At 42.8% G+C, this 18,625-nt stretch overlaps 1 protein-coding gene across 4 annotated transcripts in view; it reads right to left on the reverse strand.

Moving 5' to 3' along the window:
- Nucleotides 1–1,986: 1,986 nt before the first annotated feature.
- hivep3a (HIVEP zinc finger 3a) overlaps nt 1,987–18,625 on the reverse strand; it is a 48,918-nt gene continuing 32,279 nt past the window's right edge. For 2 of the 4 annotated variants that reach the window (XM_032536167.1, XM_032536168.1), the window contains 6 exons: nt 13,031–17,251; nt 12,012–12,193; nt 9,051–9,220; nt 8,888–8,959; nt 5,529–6,097; nt 2,753–3,268 (listed from right to left, as the gene is read on the reverse strand). In XM_032536167.1, the coding sequence (XP_032392058.1) occupies nt 2,753–3,268; nt 5,529–6,097; nt 8,888–8,959; nt 9,051–9,220; nt 12,012–12,193; nt 13,031–16,876 (5,355 nt within the window). In that variant the 5' untranslated portion in view covers nt 16,877–17,251. Of the gene's footprint in view, nt 3,269–5,528; nt 6,098–8,887; nt 8,960–9,050; nt 9,221–12,011; nt 12,194–13,030; nt 17,252–18,625 lie in introns of all 4 variants that reach the window. The other 2 variants (XM_032536170.1, XM_032536169.1) reach the window with 2 other exon arrangements.

An 18,625-nucleotide genomic window follows, 5' to 3' on the forward strand; every position in this document is an offset into this window, starting at 1 on the left:
TATAATTTTAACGACGTGGTTATTATGGAGATTTTAGTTTCCAGTGGTGTTGAACTGGACTGCATCCAGTATATTGAGAGGTGCTTCTAATATTTGGTCCAAACCATTTACATACAGTACAGTAATACATGAGAGAAGCAGAACATAATCTTTCAATACAATGTCCTCCGGTACAACCCCACCACTAATCATGATAAAGAAGAATCATTAGCTTTCTGACGACGACAACACAAACGGATTGAATCCCAGTAGATTGTACAGTAGTACCTAGGTTAGTGGCCGGTGAGTGTATAAAAGTATATTGATATATTTCTTTTGTATGGTCACTCTCAAACAATTAGTTCGGACACGGTTGCTCGACAGCGACGATATTCATGCATATTATGTATTTTACAAGTTTGGCCCATGCTCTCTTGGTTTTGGCCTGCCATGAATTTGACATTGCTCATGCTTAGTCTCCTCTTAGTTTAAAAGTATGACTGCAAAACGTACATTTTGTGCAGTTAAAGAGTACATAATCTGAGTTCAACGGCAATGTAAAGCACAGTGCTGGTAAACTCTACCATTTAAATTACAAACATTCGTTTCATTTACGGAGAATGGCGAGAATTGTGTCACCTCTGCTGTAAAGTAATAGCAAATGTTCACATATTGTCTGTAATTCTCTCAATTTTGCTATAGAAGTCACGGTTTGGTTTCCATAAGTGACAGGAATCCCCTGAAATGACTATCATGATTATAATTTACTCACTTCTTCTAGTGAATCTTATCACAGCACTCCTCCTTCAGTCAATAAATGGCTGGAATCATTATCAGTGTTTAAACGACAAAAGACAATTTCATGGGAGTCTTTGTCTTTTGTTATTCTGGTTGCTGTGGAGGCACTGGCATGCAACACAGGCACAGTTGTTTATAGAGTTCTGTAGAACAGTGGGATAAGCATAGAGCGATAAGTGAATCATAGGCTGAATCATGGTTTATATCTGTGAGGACTGATGTGAAAATGTGAAAGTACCATCTATCTGATTATTCCTGCTGTGTGTGTGTGTGTGTGTGTGTGTGTGTGTGTGTGTGTGTGTGTGGTGTGTGTGTGTGTGTGTGTGTGCGTGAGAGATCTCCCAGATGATTTATTTAGTCTATGGTCCAATACCTTCAGTGGATGCGTCATCCCTTTCAATTCACAGGCTGCATAAGCCGAGATGGGTCAAAGCTGCTTTCTCCTGCCACCCAGTGGCTACGTGTGACAGCTTCAGTCTTCAGTCTGTGACCATACCAGCACAGAGGAGAGAAGGAAGATCAATATCAAACAACACAATGAAATCAAAAATCAAAGCCACGCTGTGAAACTGATTTTTAGTCAAACTAGTGTTTCCATTCTGAGAAGTGGAAACATGAAGTACAATCTGCAGGTGGTATCTGCAGGTTTCAGGGAAACAAGAACGAGACTCTTCTGTAATCTACAATCAAATCACATGCTTTACATTACTAATTGTTGTCTTTACCATGCAGTAAAACGGGGGTTTCTTACCTTCCTAGACACCATTGATTTCCATTGTTGCTACACATCAATAAGCATTTCAAAAAAACAACTTACAGCAGCGTTGTAGTTGAGTCACCAACTGTCAAGTCCGAGTCAAGTCTTGAGTCCCCTGTGTTCAAGTCTGAGTCCAAGTCAGCAAAGAAGAGTCTGAGTCACGTCACCATTCCCTGAGTTTGAGTCGAGTCCAGACAATAGTGACTTGAGTCCGAGTCCAGGACTGGAGTACTCCATCACTGCCTATTACAAGTAACAATAGTCAGAAACTTCATCCAACTTCCGAGTCCGATTTCATAAATCCTGAGTCTGAGTCCATAGTCCAGAGAATAGCGTCTTGAGCCGGACCCAAGTCCGAGTCCAGGACCTGAGTACTCCATCACTGCCTTACAGAATGTTCCGCTGGAAAAGTAGAACCGTAACTAAACTCAAAAACCACGCCTGTAACACAGTTTTAATATAAATCTGTAAAAATGAGAAGTTTAATGGTAAACATGAAAATGGCAGAGTGATTGTATCATTTATAAAAGCAACAACACAAAAATACATGTATCTGTTTATGAAAAGAACTGTACCGTAGCTACCATGTACGTGAAACAGGTTTCCTCTGGGTATCAAATTATTTGTCAGTGCACTCTAAACGTCTTGATCTGAAACTTCTATAGAAAAGGAGGTGATCGTAACCCTGCTTCTTTGAACACAAACAAAGACACCAACACAACAAAATAATAAAAACCTGACAAATAATAATCACAGCTTCTAAGAATGACATTTCAAACCACATACATAAAAATTGCACTTCAAAATACTGGTCGGGGTGAATAAATAATTGTAGTACCTTTCTATATCCATTCTGGTAATACAGTACATTAACACAGCAATAGTATATTAGAGCTGTCATAGGGGGGTTAATAGGGAAACTGATAAAACTTTGTCTATTTTTCATTCCAGCTGCTTTTGCATATAGTACAGAATTTGCATAATAGCACATAAATAAATTAACACCGATGACATCAAACAAAAGGGTAAAAAAAGATTTACAAAACATACTGCATATCTAACATAGTGTCTATATATATTATTCATATAATTACATTATAGCGTCATTCAGAAGCGGTGCTCAAGTGCTCTTGCCTTTTGTACCCAGTGCTGTGTTTTTACATCAGACTCAGGTTTGTGTTTGTCTTTTTGCACTGTCCCTTTCAGACTCTCCTCCTATCAGTGTTGTGTCTGGGAGGAAGGAGCCTTTTTTTGGCCTTGGGTGGTCTCGGGGTAACCACACCTCTCTGTAACACGAGCGTCTGTGTTGACCTCCAGATGCCTGGTCTCTGTCCCGGGACTCGGAGGGTTTCTGTGTAATAAAGCGTCCGTACGGCCGCTGCCGGACATACCCCCTAACCCCTCTGGGTCCTGCGGGCTGGCTTGGCTGTGCTGCCACGGCTCTTTGAGAGTATCGTGGCGCCGCAGCAGAGGGAACCTCCCCTTTGGAGCGTCCCTTAGTCTCCAGGATGTCCCCGCGAGGCTGGCTGTGGCTGCTACGGGGCTGCTCACCAGGCTGTACAGAGGGAGGGTGGACCTGGGCTGAATCATGTGAATCCCCCCGATGGGAATCAGGAGGCTCGGGGACCTGCTCGCCCCCTGGGAGTGCAGAGGGAGGTGACTCAAGACGTTGAGGGCTCTCCGAGGCCGCGTGGGATGTGTGGAGATGTGAGTCACACCAAACTCATCCAAGGACTACAACAAAACAAAAAGAGGTGGGGGGGGTAAAGGTGAAGGAAAAGCCACCCTGATCACAAAGCACCCCTCTCACCCCTTCTACCACTCTTTCCAGTTACTTCAATCAGGCAGACGATACAAAGTTCCACTGGCCCAGAAAAACAATCTTTCATTCCTTCTGCATCATCATCATCAAAGAGGCACTTTCAAGCTGCGGAGAATTTCTGTTACTACTTTGTGACAGACAATAAAGCTTTATCTTTCCCTATTAAAAAAACCAAAGCGAGTTGTTCTATTGGTAAAACTAAGTCCCTACACCAGCAAAATGAAGAGGATACAGATAGATTAAAAAGTATGATTTTTTTTGTGTGTGTTAAGTGACCATAGCTGTTGATGTAGTGGATCAATAGCAATGACTCAACGATTACTTGGCCTCGGTGCTGAGAAAACAACCTTTAAAAGCCCCGTTCTGGGAAGGTGCTGGGAATTAGTGAGCAGCAGTGAAAGATTTCCCGCCATCGTCTTGAGTCAGTTACTTTAAAGAGCATCTTAATGCGCCCTGACAGTACTTCCCCATATAACTGTACAAGAAATGCTAGAAAAATCTTTATTTTTTTCAGGCTTTCTCATGTGTCCAATTATTGTGTCTCCCCTATATTCATTCAGGGATGCACTGCTGTGAGTTCACGTGCAAGCCAACGGTCAAAGCTGTGGTTAGTTCACAGCAGGACAGTCGAGTGTGCGACAGCGTGTGTGAACAGCAAACGGGATGAGAGATGATCGCCGTGAAACAAAGTCAGTTCAGAGAGACAGTGTATAGTGTAAACTACTTCTTTCAGCTTGTGTGGTAGCGCCATCCTGTGGTGCTCAGAGGACGAGGCTCTGAAGTACCACACAGTGTTGGAAATAACACATTCAGATTTTCTTTTAGCGTAGCGCATCAATTTCCAACGGTAAACAGTTAGATTCACCGGAAGTCTTTAGTAGGTGTCTTGTATCACTTTTTAATGGACACCCTGCAGCCAATCGGAATGAAGTACTCACCCAGACCACGGTACTAATTCACATATATGCACCTATCAAATATTTAGGTATATATAAATGGCTGCCCTTTACCAAATACAGCAGGTATACAGGTGTGGCTCACATTCAAATAGAAATGTCTGTGTGCAGATGTGAAAAACAAGGCTCCAGAATGAATGACTTAATATCTACTCCTATGAGACCTATATTAGCGTGAGGAGGAAGTGGTGAGGTTACACCATAACACAACCACAAGTTTGGAGTAGACATGTTTTTTTCGTTAGGGAGAACTGAGATCTCCACCGCGGTTGTTTGCGTCGTGGACATGTGGCTCCAATCTTGGGTGATCGGCCTGCTCCTCATTTTATCAGCGGCTGCCCAGGGAAAACATCTTGCGTCTATTTGGGAGCTCTGCCGCATTATTTTAAGGCTTCGGAGTTGCAGGCTTGGTTTGAGTGATATAAAACAAGAGAGTTGCCTTTCCTTCCTTTTCCAATAAATGTGTGACTTTACATAACCTCATATGTACCAGCCTATCTATATTTGTTCTAGATGTTGACTTACTAGGATTTAACTGAGCCACACAAGATTAGCTCTGTGAGGCCCAAAACTGATTTATTTAAAACTGTTGGCTAAACTAACTGGATCGAGTCACAGGTGAGCGAAGACTGCGGTTTGAACAAAAGCCACGTTTGGACCAGCGTTAATTATACATGCAGAGCGAAAACAGAGTATCGTGACAGATTTGGAATGAGAAAATAAAACAAAGGCTGGCTTAGGTTATATGTAGAAAACTGATAAATGTACCTGAAAATGTTTCACTGTATGTCTCCACGATATAAGAAAAATTTGTGATATGCAATATATTTGTTGAATATGGTGATATTAACGATATTACTTGGGAGAAATAAACATATTAAAGTGTACTTAGTTCTGGATTTCTGCTGCTTTCAGTATTCTGCTCAAATACAAAAAATTGCCTGATGAATTTAAAACAAATGAAAGGAAATCATTTCCAACATTCTTTTACTGAACAAATTAAACACAGAATTCAAAATAAAAGGTACAACAACAAAAAAAAAAATAGCGTTTACATTTTAAAGTGCAGCTTTCTACTAACTCAAAGAATCTCTTGTGAGTGTCTTTCGCAATATGTTCGCAGCCTTTCGCAATGTGTTTATTGTGCAAGTTGATAACGCGATGGCAATAAAAAAAAACTATATATTGTGCAGACGTATTACACAATGTGACTCACCAGTCTTGCTGTAGACGGTCGGCCACTTGGGTGAAGACAGGCTCGACATGGAGCAGAGTTGTCTGCCTGGCAGCCTGGAGGCCCAGAGGACTCTGATCCATGGGACTGAACTAGTATAGGAGAAAGACTTCTAACAGGGGAGACTGGTCTCAGAGCGGAGGGGGAGACATGACAACTGGATGGGGACTGAGGCCTGGGTGCGGGGCTCCGAGGTGGAGACAGCTCCCTCTGTGGAACCACGGGTTGAGTACCTGGAGAACGGGAGCCTCCAGAGGACGCCGATGCTGAAGCGTCGAAGCGTCTGCGGGCGAACAGAGCCCTCCTGGCGCTGGCCGAGCTCTTCTGGGTAGAATCCTTAGGGGGAAGCGGGACGGACTGGCTGCTTTCTGGTTTCTCACGGTCCGAAGAGGCAGTGTGAGGGATTTCAGCCGCCTTGGAGCCGTTGTCTTCATCACGTCTGCCATCTTTGTCTCTTGCATTATCATCCTCATCATGTCGACTTCTCCCCAGATCAGAGGAGTCAGGATCTTTTGGTTTATCGGGGTGAAGTGAACGTTCTCCACACACTCCTAGGACAGAAAAAAAGTCTCTTTTCAACAACTGGGTTCAATAACAGGGGTTGTCCAATGGCCCGCGGCAAGTAAAACGCCACGTTGGGCAAGTTAATATAACAACCCACTCCTGTTTGGGCATCGTCATATTATAATCATTTCATTTAAATGTGCTGTTGGCCAATCAAGAATTGCGTTGAGCGCTTGATGCTTTGTGAGACAAAATATTACACTGAAGCAGCTTTCAACGTCTGGCGTTTTTTTTTTTACATTTGTGACACCTTTTGTCCAAAATTTTTTGGATCTTTTTTCTTTGAAAAAAAAAAATAAGAAAAAAATATAAAGAACATTTTACAGGCGTCGGTAAAAACGGACTTCGGCAATTTTTTTTTTTACTTGCTCGAAGTCCGTTTTTACCGACGCCTGTCAAATTTTCTTTATATTTTTTTAAAAACGGACTTCAGGCAAGCAATCTTTTTCTTTTTTTACTTGCCCAACCGGATAAGTGAAAAAAAAAAATTCCATTCTTAAATTTAAACAATAGAATATCAAGTGTACCAGGTCAGCCATCTGCTGTTAATGCAAAAGAGATTTCATCCTGATTTGGACATTTTCTACCTGGTCGAGCATACAATTCTGGGAGAAACACTTTAAAAAAATGTATTTTTTTCATTTGAATTTTACCTTGTCTTATTAAAGTCTTACCTTTCCTAACTGCACAACGTGTGGACAATAAAAATGGAACTGTATCAGCTGTAAGGTGCTCTAAGTTTTGCCGTTCATACCAGCGGAGTACATTTTCTCCCTGGGTGTAACGTATAAGCACCTCTCCCACGTTTCTCCCACATATCTTCCATCTTTGGATGCCCAAGATCTTGATATGCTGCTAACCAATGTTTACATTTCTCTTCAAACAAATGTGCAATGTTGAAGCTCAATCAAAGTGACAAAGTATATTAGCCAACAGAATTAGTGCACTGTTTGAGGATATTAATGAATTCAAGGGTCAACTGCACGTGGCTCAGGTTACAGCAGTAGATTATGGGCAGTCACCAATAAAAAGGACTGCTTAAGATTCTAACCAATGAAAAAATAATAAAGCCAATTACTATCTACTCTATCTAATGTGTAGAGGGAATTCTGAGTAAAATGTTATAATTGTTTATCAATTGTATTATGTTTCTTAAATGGTCCCATAGTATGATCATTTTCAGGATCATACTTGTATTTGGGGTTTCTAAGTGAACATGTTTACATGCTTTAATGTAAAAAAAACAAACAAAAAAACTTAATTTTTCTCATATTGTCCGTCTGAATACACAGTCACCCTCTGTCTGGAATACTCCGTTTTAGTGCCTGTCTCTTTTTAAGTCCCCCTCCCATAAAAGTCTGTTCAGATTAGTCAGCACTTCCTTGTCTTTCGAATCTGCGCTTTCCAAGTCTCTGCACCACCATTGCAGCCGGGGAATGACTGTAACAGCACTGTAGCGGCACAGTCTACCTATCTATCTATAAATTACAGGAACATCTGTCTGTCTCATATCTCAATTCAATTCTCATTTCAAGCTTGACAGGTGTCTTGCAACGGGCACGAGTAAATGCAGTGCAAAAGTTTGACGAGGTTTAGATTAGAAATGTAACAAATATCGTTAAATATATAGGTAAAAGAAGCACACATTGGCTTTTGCCACTCTAGCCACTGGCCACTCCCTCTCACCCTGACAAATGTGAGAAACACCTCATACCCCCCCAAAAAAAACAACTTTGGACTTCCTTTGACTTTAAATAAACAAATTAAAATTTCCTGATGTTTCAGAATCCAGCACAACCAGCTACAGACAAGTAGCTGAGTAACAATCTCAGAGTTGAACCGGGCAGACACATCAGATTATCAGACTCAGTGTGTGTGTGTGTGTGTGTGTGTGTGTGTGTATGTGTATGTGTATGTGTATGTGTATGTGTATATATATATATATATATATATATATATATATATATATATATATATATATATATATATATATATATACACACATATATATATACATATATATATACATATATATATACATATACATATATATATATATATATATATATAGTGATATTACTACATGGCAAATAATTTACTAGTAAGTGTTGCAGAGTCATAGAAAACCAACAGACCCAACAGTCATGATATGCATGCTGCTCATTCTGTGTAATTGAATCTGTAATTTAAAGAGGCATGTTCAAAATAATAGCAGTGTTGTGTTCAATTAGTGAGGTGATTGATTCTGGGAAGAAACAGGTGTCAATGTCTTGAAATGGCATCCAAAGCCTTAACGATGTGGGAAAAAACTACCAAAATGGCAAAGGCTCAACCAATGATCAGCTCCAGGAAAACAAAGACTTAAAGTTCCCTGTGAGTACTGTTACGATCAGAAAAAGGCTATGTGAAGCCAAGCTATCAGCTAGAAGCCCCCGCAAAGTAACATTGCTGAAAAAAAAGACATGCACTCAATAGGTTAAAATTTGCCAAAGGACACATTGACTGGCCAAAGGAGAAATAGAACAACATCCTGTGGACTGATGAGAACAAAATTGTTCTTTTTGGGTTTAAAGGCTGCAGACCGTTTGTCTGACGATCCCCAGTAATGCAGAGGAAATGTGGGATGTAGTTCAATCGCCCTGGGCTGGAATACCTGTTCACAGGTGCCAGAAGTTGGTCGACTCCGTGCAACACAGATGTGACGCAGTTCCCAGAAATAATGGTTATGCAACTAAATGCTTATAATACTAAATATTATAAATAATAATATAACATACCATCATCATTGCCATCTGGGTAACAGGTTTCTTTTCCATGTGCATCCACTCTCAGGTGTTTGACGAGGCTTCCTGTAAAATACAAAAGACAGGCTAAGCTCACAATAGACGCACAGTGAACACAGATAATAATAATAATTTTAAAAACAAATCCTTCCCTTACCTTTGATTTTGAGAGAAAGGTTACAGTGTTTGCAGTTAGATGGGGGGGATTCTGTGATGTGATGGGTGCACGTTTGCAGCACACTGGTATTCTTAAGGTGGAACCCACAGTCCTTACATTGGCACTCCCCTCCATCTCCACCATGCACTACACCATACTCCTCATTTGATCTGCAAGTGTGAAGAGATTAAGATGTTTAAGCTGCGTTCAGACCCCAAAAAACTCCTCTTCGCCGCACTGTCTGATGGCGGTGTGAACGTCCTCAGAGCTTCTCGCTGTCTACTGATGCTGCTCCTCTAAGGATAAGAGTCACAATCAATATGAGTGTAAGTGGAGACAGGCTGCAGGCCCTTTAGCACCTGTAAGCAGCTTTTTAGTCCCTGTATTTATCCAGTGTGTAAGTACGCTATCTGTTTGGCCTTAACTACACAGTGAGTTCACACTATGGCAGCTGGACCCGGGGTCCACCCCTCCGTGTACACTGAGGTTCCCTCAGCGAGGCACCCACTTTAGCTTCAACAGAGCAGCTTTCATAACCCAAAACCAGACCCCCACCCCCCTTATAACCCCATCACAGCTCACACCACCACCTAGTCCAAACAAGAGTGTGCCTACGATGTGGCCCAAAGTCCAGGGTTTGCTACAGCCAGCCAATAAAAGCAGGCCAGAGAGGGAGGGAAACCCGGGCCCAGACCAGCTGCTGCTCCAAATAAGCATGAAAAAAAACGCAGAAAATGAAAACATTCCTACAACAAACAATCGCTCTGATTATAATCTGCAGTTTTTTTTCTTCTATTTTCACTGCAGGCTTCACGGCTGGATAAACTCTCCAGGTATTATAAACGCTGGCTTTTACAGTTTTGAAAAACTTTCAAGGTAATGAAAGAGAAAACACTTTGAAGGGACACTGTACTTCTACACTGTAAAGCGCCTATATTCATCGGCTTTTCATGGAACACCTATTTACAGCCAAGATTTGAGTCTAGTTGCCCTTGCCTTACCAACAACAAAAATGGCAATGCTGGACTACCTTGCTGCCTCTGTTTGGTCTTTTTGCCCCTCAGACAGACTGAGCAGACAGAGAAGGAGAAAGCGAGCAGGCGTGAGGATGACTCACTCTTTTAGAATGGCTGTGATGAGCGTCAACATGAGTCACAACAGGGATTTGTTCACAGACACACTCCCAAACCAAAAAGAGACACACAGATGGCACCTCCCTGCATCGCAGCAGTGTTTATTTCTGATGGGTATCAGAAGTACTGAGAGTCTGGTTTAACCTCACCGCAAATTGATTTTAGACATGTGTGTGCGCGCTTCAATTGAGACAATAAATCAAAGAACTGTGTCCAAATGAATTCCCACCTTGCATGTTTGCATACTGCCTTTTACTTGAGTCAGTCATCGCTGTTTGCCCTTTTTCCTGATTTTCTGACTATAGTTTAATCATTTACATTTCAATATCATGAAGAAAAAAAAATAATCTTATTAGCTTGAACAACAAAGCAGTCAAGTGACTATATATAGTGTGTTCAGAACAAAGAGTCCATTATTTTCTAAATCAGGACACCTTGGGCACAGTTAGTTTTACATTGTTGGTCCATTGCAGTGAGAGTTATTATCTGGTACTACAGCATTAAGCATGGTTGCTATGGTTACTCACATTTTAAGAAACCATTTAATATGCTGTATGTCTTACTGATTTAGAACAGCGGCTAAGCTCTATGTTGAATGTTATGGCGTTTTTCCATCACATGGTACCTGCTCGACTCGCCCGCGGTGCCCTGTCTTCCTTTTTTTACTGCACATATAGTAACACCTCATGCTTGAGGTGAGCGTCCTAGCGATGCCGCAGGAAGCTGCCGTGACCTAACACGACATACACAGAACGTCCAAGGTGTGTTGTTTTTTGATTCTCGCCATGTGGCTGTTGCCACAGCCAGAAGACAAATTTATTTTCAAAAGAAGCTGGAGGCAGCAAAAAAAAACAACGGATGAACTGGATAAACTATGTAAAAATGACGGGTTTGTTAAGGATACCCCCCCGCCGTCGCTAGCAATGATGACGCAGTGATTAGTGACGATCCTCTCCAACCAATCAGTAGTCAGCAAGTTTTCACGTCACCTTTTGGTATAGCCTCAGCTCACTTGGAACCTCAGAGGTAGTAAAGGACAAGAAGGAAAAAAGTACCTGTTAGCAGGCATCATATTGGAAAACCATTATGCGTATTTCCATTCCAAACCATGGAATGGAAAAACCCAATTAGTTTGACGTGTCCTGTTGTACAGTTTTTATACTTGCCAGCCAATCAGAAAAAAACATTTTCTATGGCAATGACATTAAAAAATTAAGACTTTGTGCCCATTAATAATAAGATACATCAGAAGGTATTCCATCCAATTACATGTAAGAAATGATAACAGTTGGGATCCAGGAGTATTATTTTACTACGTATAAACACCTACAGTAGTCTAATAAACGTTGGTTTATTCATCATTCAAGTTGTCTCTTTCTGCCCAATCCCATTCAGTAAGCCAGGCTCCCTTTCATGACTAATGCTACGTATCGACATGTACAGTACATACTGTATACTTTCTACTCATTCCATTGGATACAGTGGAAGAGAATACAACATGCTGCCTCAATATGTGAATGGCCACGATGGTTGGTGTAAATGTATCTCTACAGGTGCAAAGGAAGCTAGGTGGTTTTCCTGGCTTCGGCCCCTCAACAGATGGGCTCTGTTGGTGCAGACAGCCAACGGATGGCCTCTCCAACATGGTGGAAAGACAGTTTCCACAACATACCACAAAATGTGACGCAAGGCCTCAAAACTGTGAGTAATGAGGGATTTAACACTGTAAATACAGTGTGACAGTATGTCACCAGTAAACTTGGACGTTATAAGCTAATGTTCTCATGCATCTTACACAGAGGTGAGCTGTTCACAAGTTCATACTCACACTCTCTCAGAGATCCAAACTTCGGGAGGTTGTTTATTTCTGGAGCATGAATGTACTTCCTCCTCCTCGTTCTTTTCCGCCTCCCCCGCCTCCTCTTTTACGTTTGACCTGTCCTCATCTGCTGACTGCTGTCCCTTGTCCGTTCCCTGGTTGTCTCTGCAGTACGACTGGCTGTTGTAGACCTACACCCAAAAGAGACATGGGCAAATTCACCAACTCTGCTCCAGCATGCCCAGGGAGACAAAAATTGGGAAGTCTCATTGAATGTGTTTAGTAGCATTTGTTAAAGCAGACATATATTTTTTTCCTTTGGGTGTCATTATTGTAAAGCTTTTGATACTCATGTCATCAACATAGATTTAGTGTTGGCAAAGTGAGCATAAAGTTAGCAAAATATCTTTCGTGCCTTTTTGGTGATTTGAAACCCAGATGCAATCTTGCAATGCTAACCCATACTTTGCTGCACCAACTTTGGGGGCCACCAAATTACTGTACATTTTTTGAAAGTTTTGAAAAAATGTAAATTTCTTAACATGCAGTGTGCAACATGTATGTTTAACATTAAAAACATGATTTATAAAAGTATGCCACAATTATTATTTTAATAGCTCAGTATTATATGCACTAAAAATAAAGGCTTTAGGAAACCTAAATGTTATTGTAGGCCAAGTTTAATATGCAACTTAAATTTTATACAATATATGTAGTAGGGGGTCCATGATTTGTTTAAGGGGTCCTTGGCTTAAAAAAAATGTTGAAGACCCTTGGTCTAGAGGATTCCTTAACTTTGGGCACCAACCATCTAAAGGATATATAGTATCTTAAATTTAAATGTGACTCACTCCTTATTGCATGTCATCTACCTCTCAGACTTCCGTGCCCTGCATTTTGATTGATCTACTGAATGTGAAATTCCCAGAAAATTCTCTTGTGGTGGTCGATTTTTACACAATGCTCTCCCACAGATTTACAGAGAATTTTAATCAGTGGTTGTTAAATTACTGCAGTGTTGTAATTACCTCAGTGGAACATGGTCTTTTGCTGTCCTCTTGCTCCATTGACTCCGTTGTCCTGACTGACATGGGAGATATGGTGTAGATGGAAGGACTGAGCCTCTGCTTGCAGTGCAGCAGAGAGAGAGCTGTCTTGCTGGAGAGGCCAGGTGGGTTGGGGTCATAGCCGCTAGTGGACCAAGATGAATACACTGAGGGCTTCTGTTCATCCAGAGCAGACGGGTTTGGTTTATTGTAGTTCAAATAACACCAGCTATTACAGGTGCTGGACAGCAGACTGGGGTATGATGGTCCAACATGTGTGATGGGAGAACAAACACTGGGCAGACATGTCTGATTCTCCCTTTTTACTTTCCGATTGCACGTGTCCACTGATGCCTTGTCCACACATCCCACGTCCCCCTCCTCTTCTTCTTCTTTCACTCGTTTCTGCTGTTGCTGTGACTCATGGGGGAGCTCCATGCTGTTTGATGGGGAAAGCATACGCTTACTGCCCCCTGAGCCTGATATCCTCAGACCATCATCAGACCACAACTGAATGTCTGGACTTATGTTCCTATGGTTTCTGTATTCAGCTGTTGGGATACCTATATTGTGCGATATGGCATCAACCGCCTCCTGGGGCCCGGGGGAGGTGGACTGAGAAAACGTGGTGTATATGGCGCACGCTAGGGTAAGGGTGTCTGTTTGGAGACGCACTGCTACTGCTGGAGATGTGACGGGCCTCAGTAACTCCAGACTGGGAGTGATGTGAGGGACAGAGCGCTGGATGTGGGAGGGACTTCCTTGGACCGCCTCTGAATAATCACTGTGTAGTAAAGGAATCTCTAGCTTCAGGCCTGTAGACATGGGGAGGTAGCGAGCTCTAGCTGCCCCTGATGGTCCATGTGTAGGATAGGGCTGTGGCGCTTGAGGAGGAGTCTGCTCTGTGTGGATGTGTGAGGCCTCTTCTTTTACAGGATCTACAGATGGGAGTTTTGTGCTGCCCGTTAACTGAATATTTTGACTGAGTTTCCACTGAGAGAAGATCTCTTTGCATTGTAATCTCACTGGATTATGCAAGACTGCGTCACCTGATGAAGGGGAAGTAGGGGACCTGCTGCAGTACACAGAAGTTGGGCTTGCTTGAGAAGATGTGGTGGAGCTGACATGTTCTGGACTACAGCTCGCTACGGTACACTGCTCCTCCACATCTGGATCTCTGATAGCCGTGTGTCTCATAAGGAGACACTTTCTTCTTTCTCTCCAGCCAACTGCAGAGCGCTCAGGGGACAAACAACTATAGTCAAAAGACTTGCTGCGGCTCTCAGCCATTAGGATGCTTGGCTGTGGGTCATGAGGCGCCTGCTCGGACGCAGACCGCCTCATCTCTCGATGCTGATGCACCCCAGGCACCGTCAACATGTGAGGAGCCCTTGATCTCCTCAGTGGAGTTGATCCTGCCATCGCCAGGTCTGGTCTATTTGACTCTTCAAAGGACGTGGAACGGCTGGATGCATAGGATGCACTGCTGTCCTGACTAGGGCTGTGGGGCAGGGATATAGAGTCAAAACTGGATTCCCCGGAGGACTGGGCAGCCTCGGCTAAACGTAAGCGCTTCTTTTTTGGAGGAAGCTTTTCAATGGGGAGCTGGGCCAGAGAGGGGCTTCTCTGTGGCCACTGAAATTCATCCGTTTTTTCTGAATGTTTTGCTGTGGTGGTCGGCTTTGTTGAGGTCGCTGTGCTCATGTTGGAATCCTCTGTCACCAGTATTTCTGGAACTGTCCGCACACTGTGTTGGCGGACCAGAGTTGTTAGTGTTCTCGACTGTTGGGATGGTTTCTGAGGCACCGGTTGATAGTCTTCATGAGTGGGAGAGTTTATCGTCGCCTCAGTGCCTTGATTCTCATTGCACAAAGATTCTTGTTTTTCAAATGAACTAGTGTGTTGAATTACTGAACAGGTTTGTAGTGCAAGTCTTCTGTGGCCCTCGTAAGCTACACTGTTTTCATCTTTACATTGTCCTGATAAGAGGGCAAGAGAGGGTAATGAAGGCGAAGAGGGATCATCGAATTCCAGACTCTCTTCTTTCCTTCTCTTGCGCATTGCTGAAGCTCCTGCTCTGACTGCATGATTAATTAGCTGTGAGCACCCCGTTTGACTTATTACCACGTCATTTCTGGGATGATGTGCTAAGCAAAGGCTTTGCTTGTGTTTTTTATAACCTTCCCAATCATTGCATCCAGTGCCACAGGCCTCACACTCGTATGGCTGCGGTGGGCTTTGCGTGTGGTCAGGCACAGTGGTGATGCTGTCAAGGTAAAGTGAATGAGGACCCTCGTGTTCCTCTTTTGTAAGTTCGGCACCAAGTGGGATTTCAATAGCTGGCTGCCGTCTTAGCATCCCATAACGACGGGATACTTGCGTTTCGGAAGGCCGTCGTTCATCAAAGGACTGACTTAAGCGGAACTTACTGAGGCCACCGCTGGAGGCGTCAAATGAACTAGCTGCAGATGGCATCGAGTGACTTCTCACCAATGGGGCGGTGGATGTTTGGCCAGCTGGCTGCTCCACATTTATGGATGGATGATGAAACTTTTCACATGGAACTCCCATGGTGATGGAGCCACTGTTTTTATAGCCCATATCTCCAGCTTTAGGGCTGTGAATCTGTGTTTCTTTCACAGATGAACTCTTCTGACACTCTGAACTATTCTTCCTGGAGAGTGAGAATCTCCTTGGTTTCACACTGTCAATTTTACTGGTGTCTACCACCGCCTCGTTGATAGTGATGAGTTTGGTGATATGGTCAATGACCTGCTTCTTGGGGACTGTGAATGGGATGCTTTTGTCCTCCTGACCAGCGGGCAGCTGGTTATGGTGCCGAGACATTCTCTGTAGGTGTCCAAGACGTCCATATTTGCCAAGGATGATCTCTGCATAGCTTTTGGCACTTGCGTTTGGGGGGCTGTCCTGTGTCTGCTCAGTGCTTTCAGAACGAGAAAAATAGCCTGATTCTGTACTGCCTTTACTCCCTAAACTTAGAGATGAGGTCTTTTCGTCAGATGAGTCTAGAGGGCCACGTTTTCCTCTACTTAGACGCAAAGCCAGTCTCTTTTTCACTGCGTAGGAGTCATTGTTTCCTCTAGTGCGATCTTTGGCCCCGTCTGTTTCATCACTCTTGATCGAGGTTTCACTGCCATGTCTTTCTGTAAGGGAAGACGCTGATGTTAGCTGTCTGGTTTCATCTTCTGACTCAGTGACTTGCTCCTCTAAGGATCTTGGCTTGCCAAGTGCCAGTCCTGCCTTCACCTTGTGGGTGTGTGATTTGCGGTGTTTGTACAAGTTACTCTTGGTCTTAAAAGAGAAGCCACACGGGGCACAGGGATAAGGTCTTTCACCTGTGTGGGAGCGAATGTGTTTCTGTAGGACACTAGGCTTTGCGCATGCCCGGCCACAGTAAGTGCAGACGTATTTGCCTGGTCTCTGAGGCTTACGCTCGCGTTTTTGTTTTGGGGTGCCCTCTTGGGTTTCAGGTTTAGACTGGGTGGGTCCATCTGCTGAGGGACGTGGGACTCCTGGTGACAAACTGGAAAAGGTGCTTGTTGTTGTTGCCTCATGTTTGTGTTCCAGTGCTATATCTGAGTCAAGGCTCTGCCGCTGGTGCCTGAGACGTTTACGTTCAGGATGCTGTCTTCTGGACTGTTTGGGTTGCTGTAGTGTGCCATGGGACTTCGGGGAGCCAGTTCGTGGTTGCCGACGGGGCTGAGAGGGAGACTTGGGCTGCGGGCCTCGGTGAGGAGACTCTGGTTGACAACGTTCTTGACCTCCGGACTGCTCCCCAGTCGTCAGGCGACTATGCAAGGCCTCCATAAACGGAAGGACAGTTTCAGGTAGCCACGTGGGATGCGTCTGCCTGTGCCAGGCTACAGAGTTCAAGCTAAATCATTAACTGGATAATGGGTTTAATGTGACTGAATTTGATACAGTTTTAACACTTCAGTTGACTTCATAATTTCCCCTTGTTTTGCTTAAACTTTAGTGCTTGACAGCAGAATGATGCCATCAAAAGTAGAACAGTGGCATCAAAGAATGAAACGGTAATATGTCAGGTGCTGTGAAGGAAGTCCTCCGCCATGCTGCCCTTAAGGATCCCATCATGAAGCACTCAGCCACAGCCTTGCTGCCACACAGTCTGATGCTCACTTGACTCAGCTGGATATGTTGTTCTTCTGTCAACATAAAGATCTGTGAAGACAAACAGCTTGTTATATTAAACAGTACATTTGAACTTTGAGACACAAGTAACCCTCTCATCCTCCACTTGACAAATATAGATATTTATGTTCCAGGAGTTACATAATCACTTTATAACATTCAGCTTGTGCTTTCCTGCGGCTGTTGAATACTTTTAAATTAGAATGGTTGAATGGTATGTAATAATTTTGTATAAAAATATATTGTCATGCAGCAAAAAAAAAAAAAAGAAGATGATTCTGCTAACGTTCCTAGATAGAGGCACCATGTCCAATGAATGTGACAGGAACGTTTTAAATAACAGCATAGTCTGAAACTGTCATGGTCTTGAGTGATTTCTATTCAACCATGCATTATATTTCAAAACTGTGGACCACAATATTTTTCAGTCTGACAGCCTTCCATAACCCACCTCCTCCAGTATAATGAGTCGTTTTAAGAATGAAATACAAGATCTTCCTGGTTGAGGAGGGAGTTACTCATATTAACAAAAGTAATCTATTTTGGTTTTAATAAAATCTCCCTGCATTGAAGTTGTCTTTGTGTAATTAATTACACCAGGATTACCTATGGGACTGTGGCACTGTTTCTCAAAATGCCCTAATTGATGCTGCTTGTTTAACATGTGACGACCAGTTTCAGACCTTGCTTCCCGTCAAAAAAGATTATCATCAGACAATGCTACAGTACAGTACTGCCAAAGAAGAGCACATGTGGATGGCTGCTTCATACAGATCATTTTATAATACTTCAAAGAAGCCAAACCAAATGAAGGTGAGGGGTGGCTGTTTGCTGTGAATGCATACACAAGGTAACTTAGTAGAGAAACTGAAGAGAACTCCCAATGTTTTTTGTGCCAGCATACTGAAACAGTAAACAAGGCATCCCACGCAATGACCAGCTGGTTCCTACACCCACGTTCTTATGGAAGACGACAAAACTGCGGATTGTTTCTAAATGACTGATAACAGTTTGATAACCATCTTTGGGTTTAACTTGTGGACAGACTATACAGATCAGCATTGGATAAATATTAAACCAACATTATCTTTCTTTGTAACAAAAAAAACAACGTAAAATAATACAGTGTATCTATACTTTGCAAAAGATTGGATGTCATAGGCCTAAATCTCTTGCAGAAAGTGCTAAATGTTGTTCAGACAGGTAGTGTAACTGACTACAAGCTTTTAAAGGAGAGTCATTCAAAAAGATTATTATTAAAAAATAAGGCCTCAGAGTTCAGACTGTGAGATGTTCAGAGCCCCCACATACTCTGCATGAGGGTGACAATGACTGGAGTGAAATAATTTACATTTTAAGATGGAGCACTTGTAGTTCAGAACTGGCACCTAAAAAAAGTTACAT

The sequence above is a fragment of the Etheostoma spectabile genome, chromosome 14 (genome assembly GCF_008692095.1).
Source record: "Etheostoma spectabile isolate EspeVRDwgs_2016 chromosome 14, UIUC_Espe_1.0, whole genome shotgun sequence".
Taxonomy (NCBI): domain Eukaryota; kingdom Metazoa; phylum Chordata; class Actinopteri; order Perciformes; family Percidae; genus Etheostoma; species Etheostoma spectabile.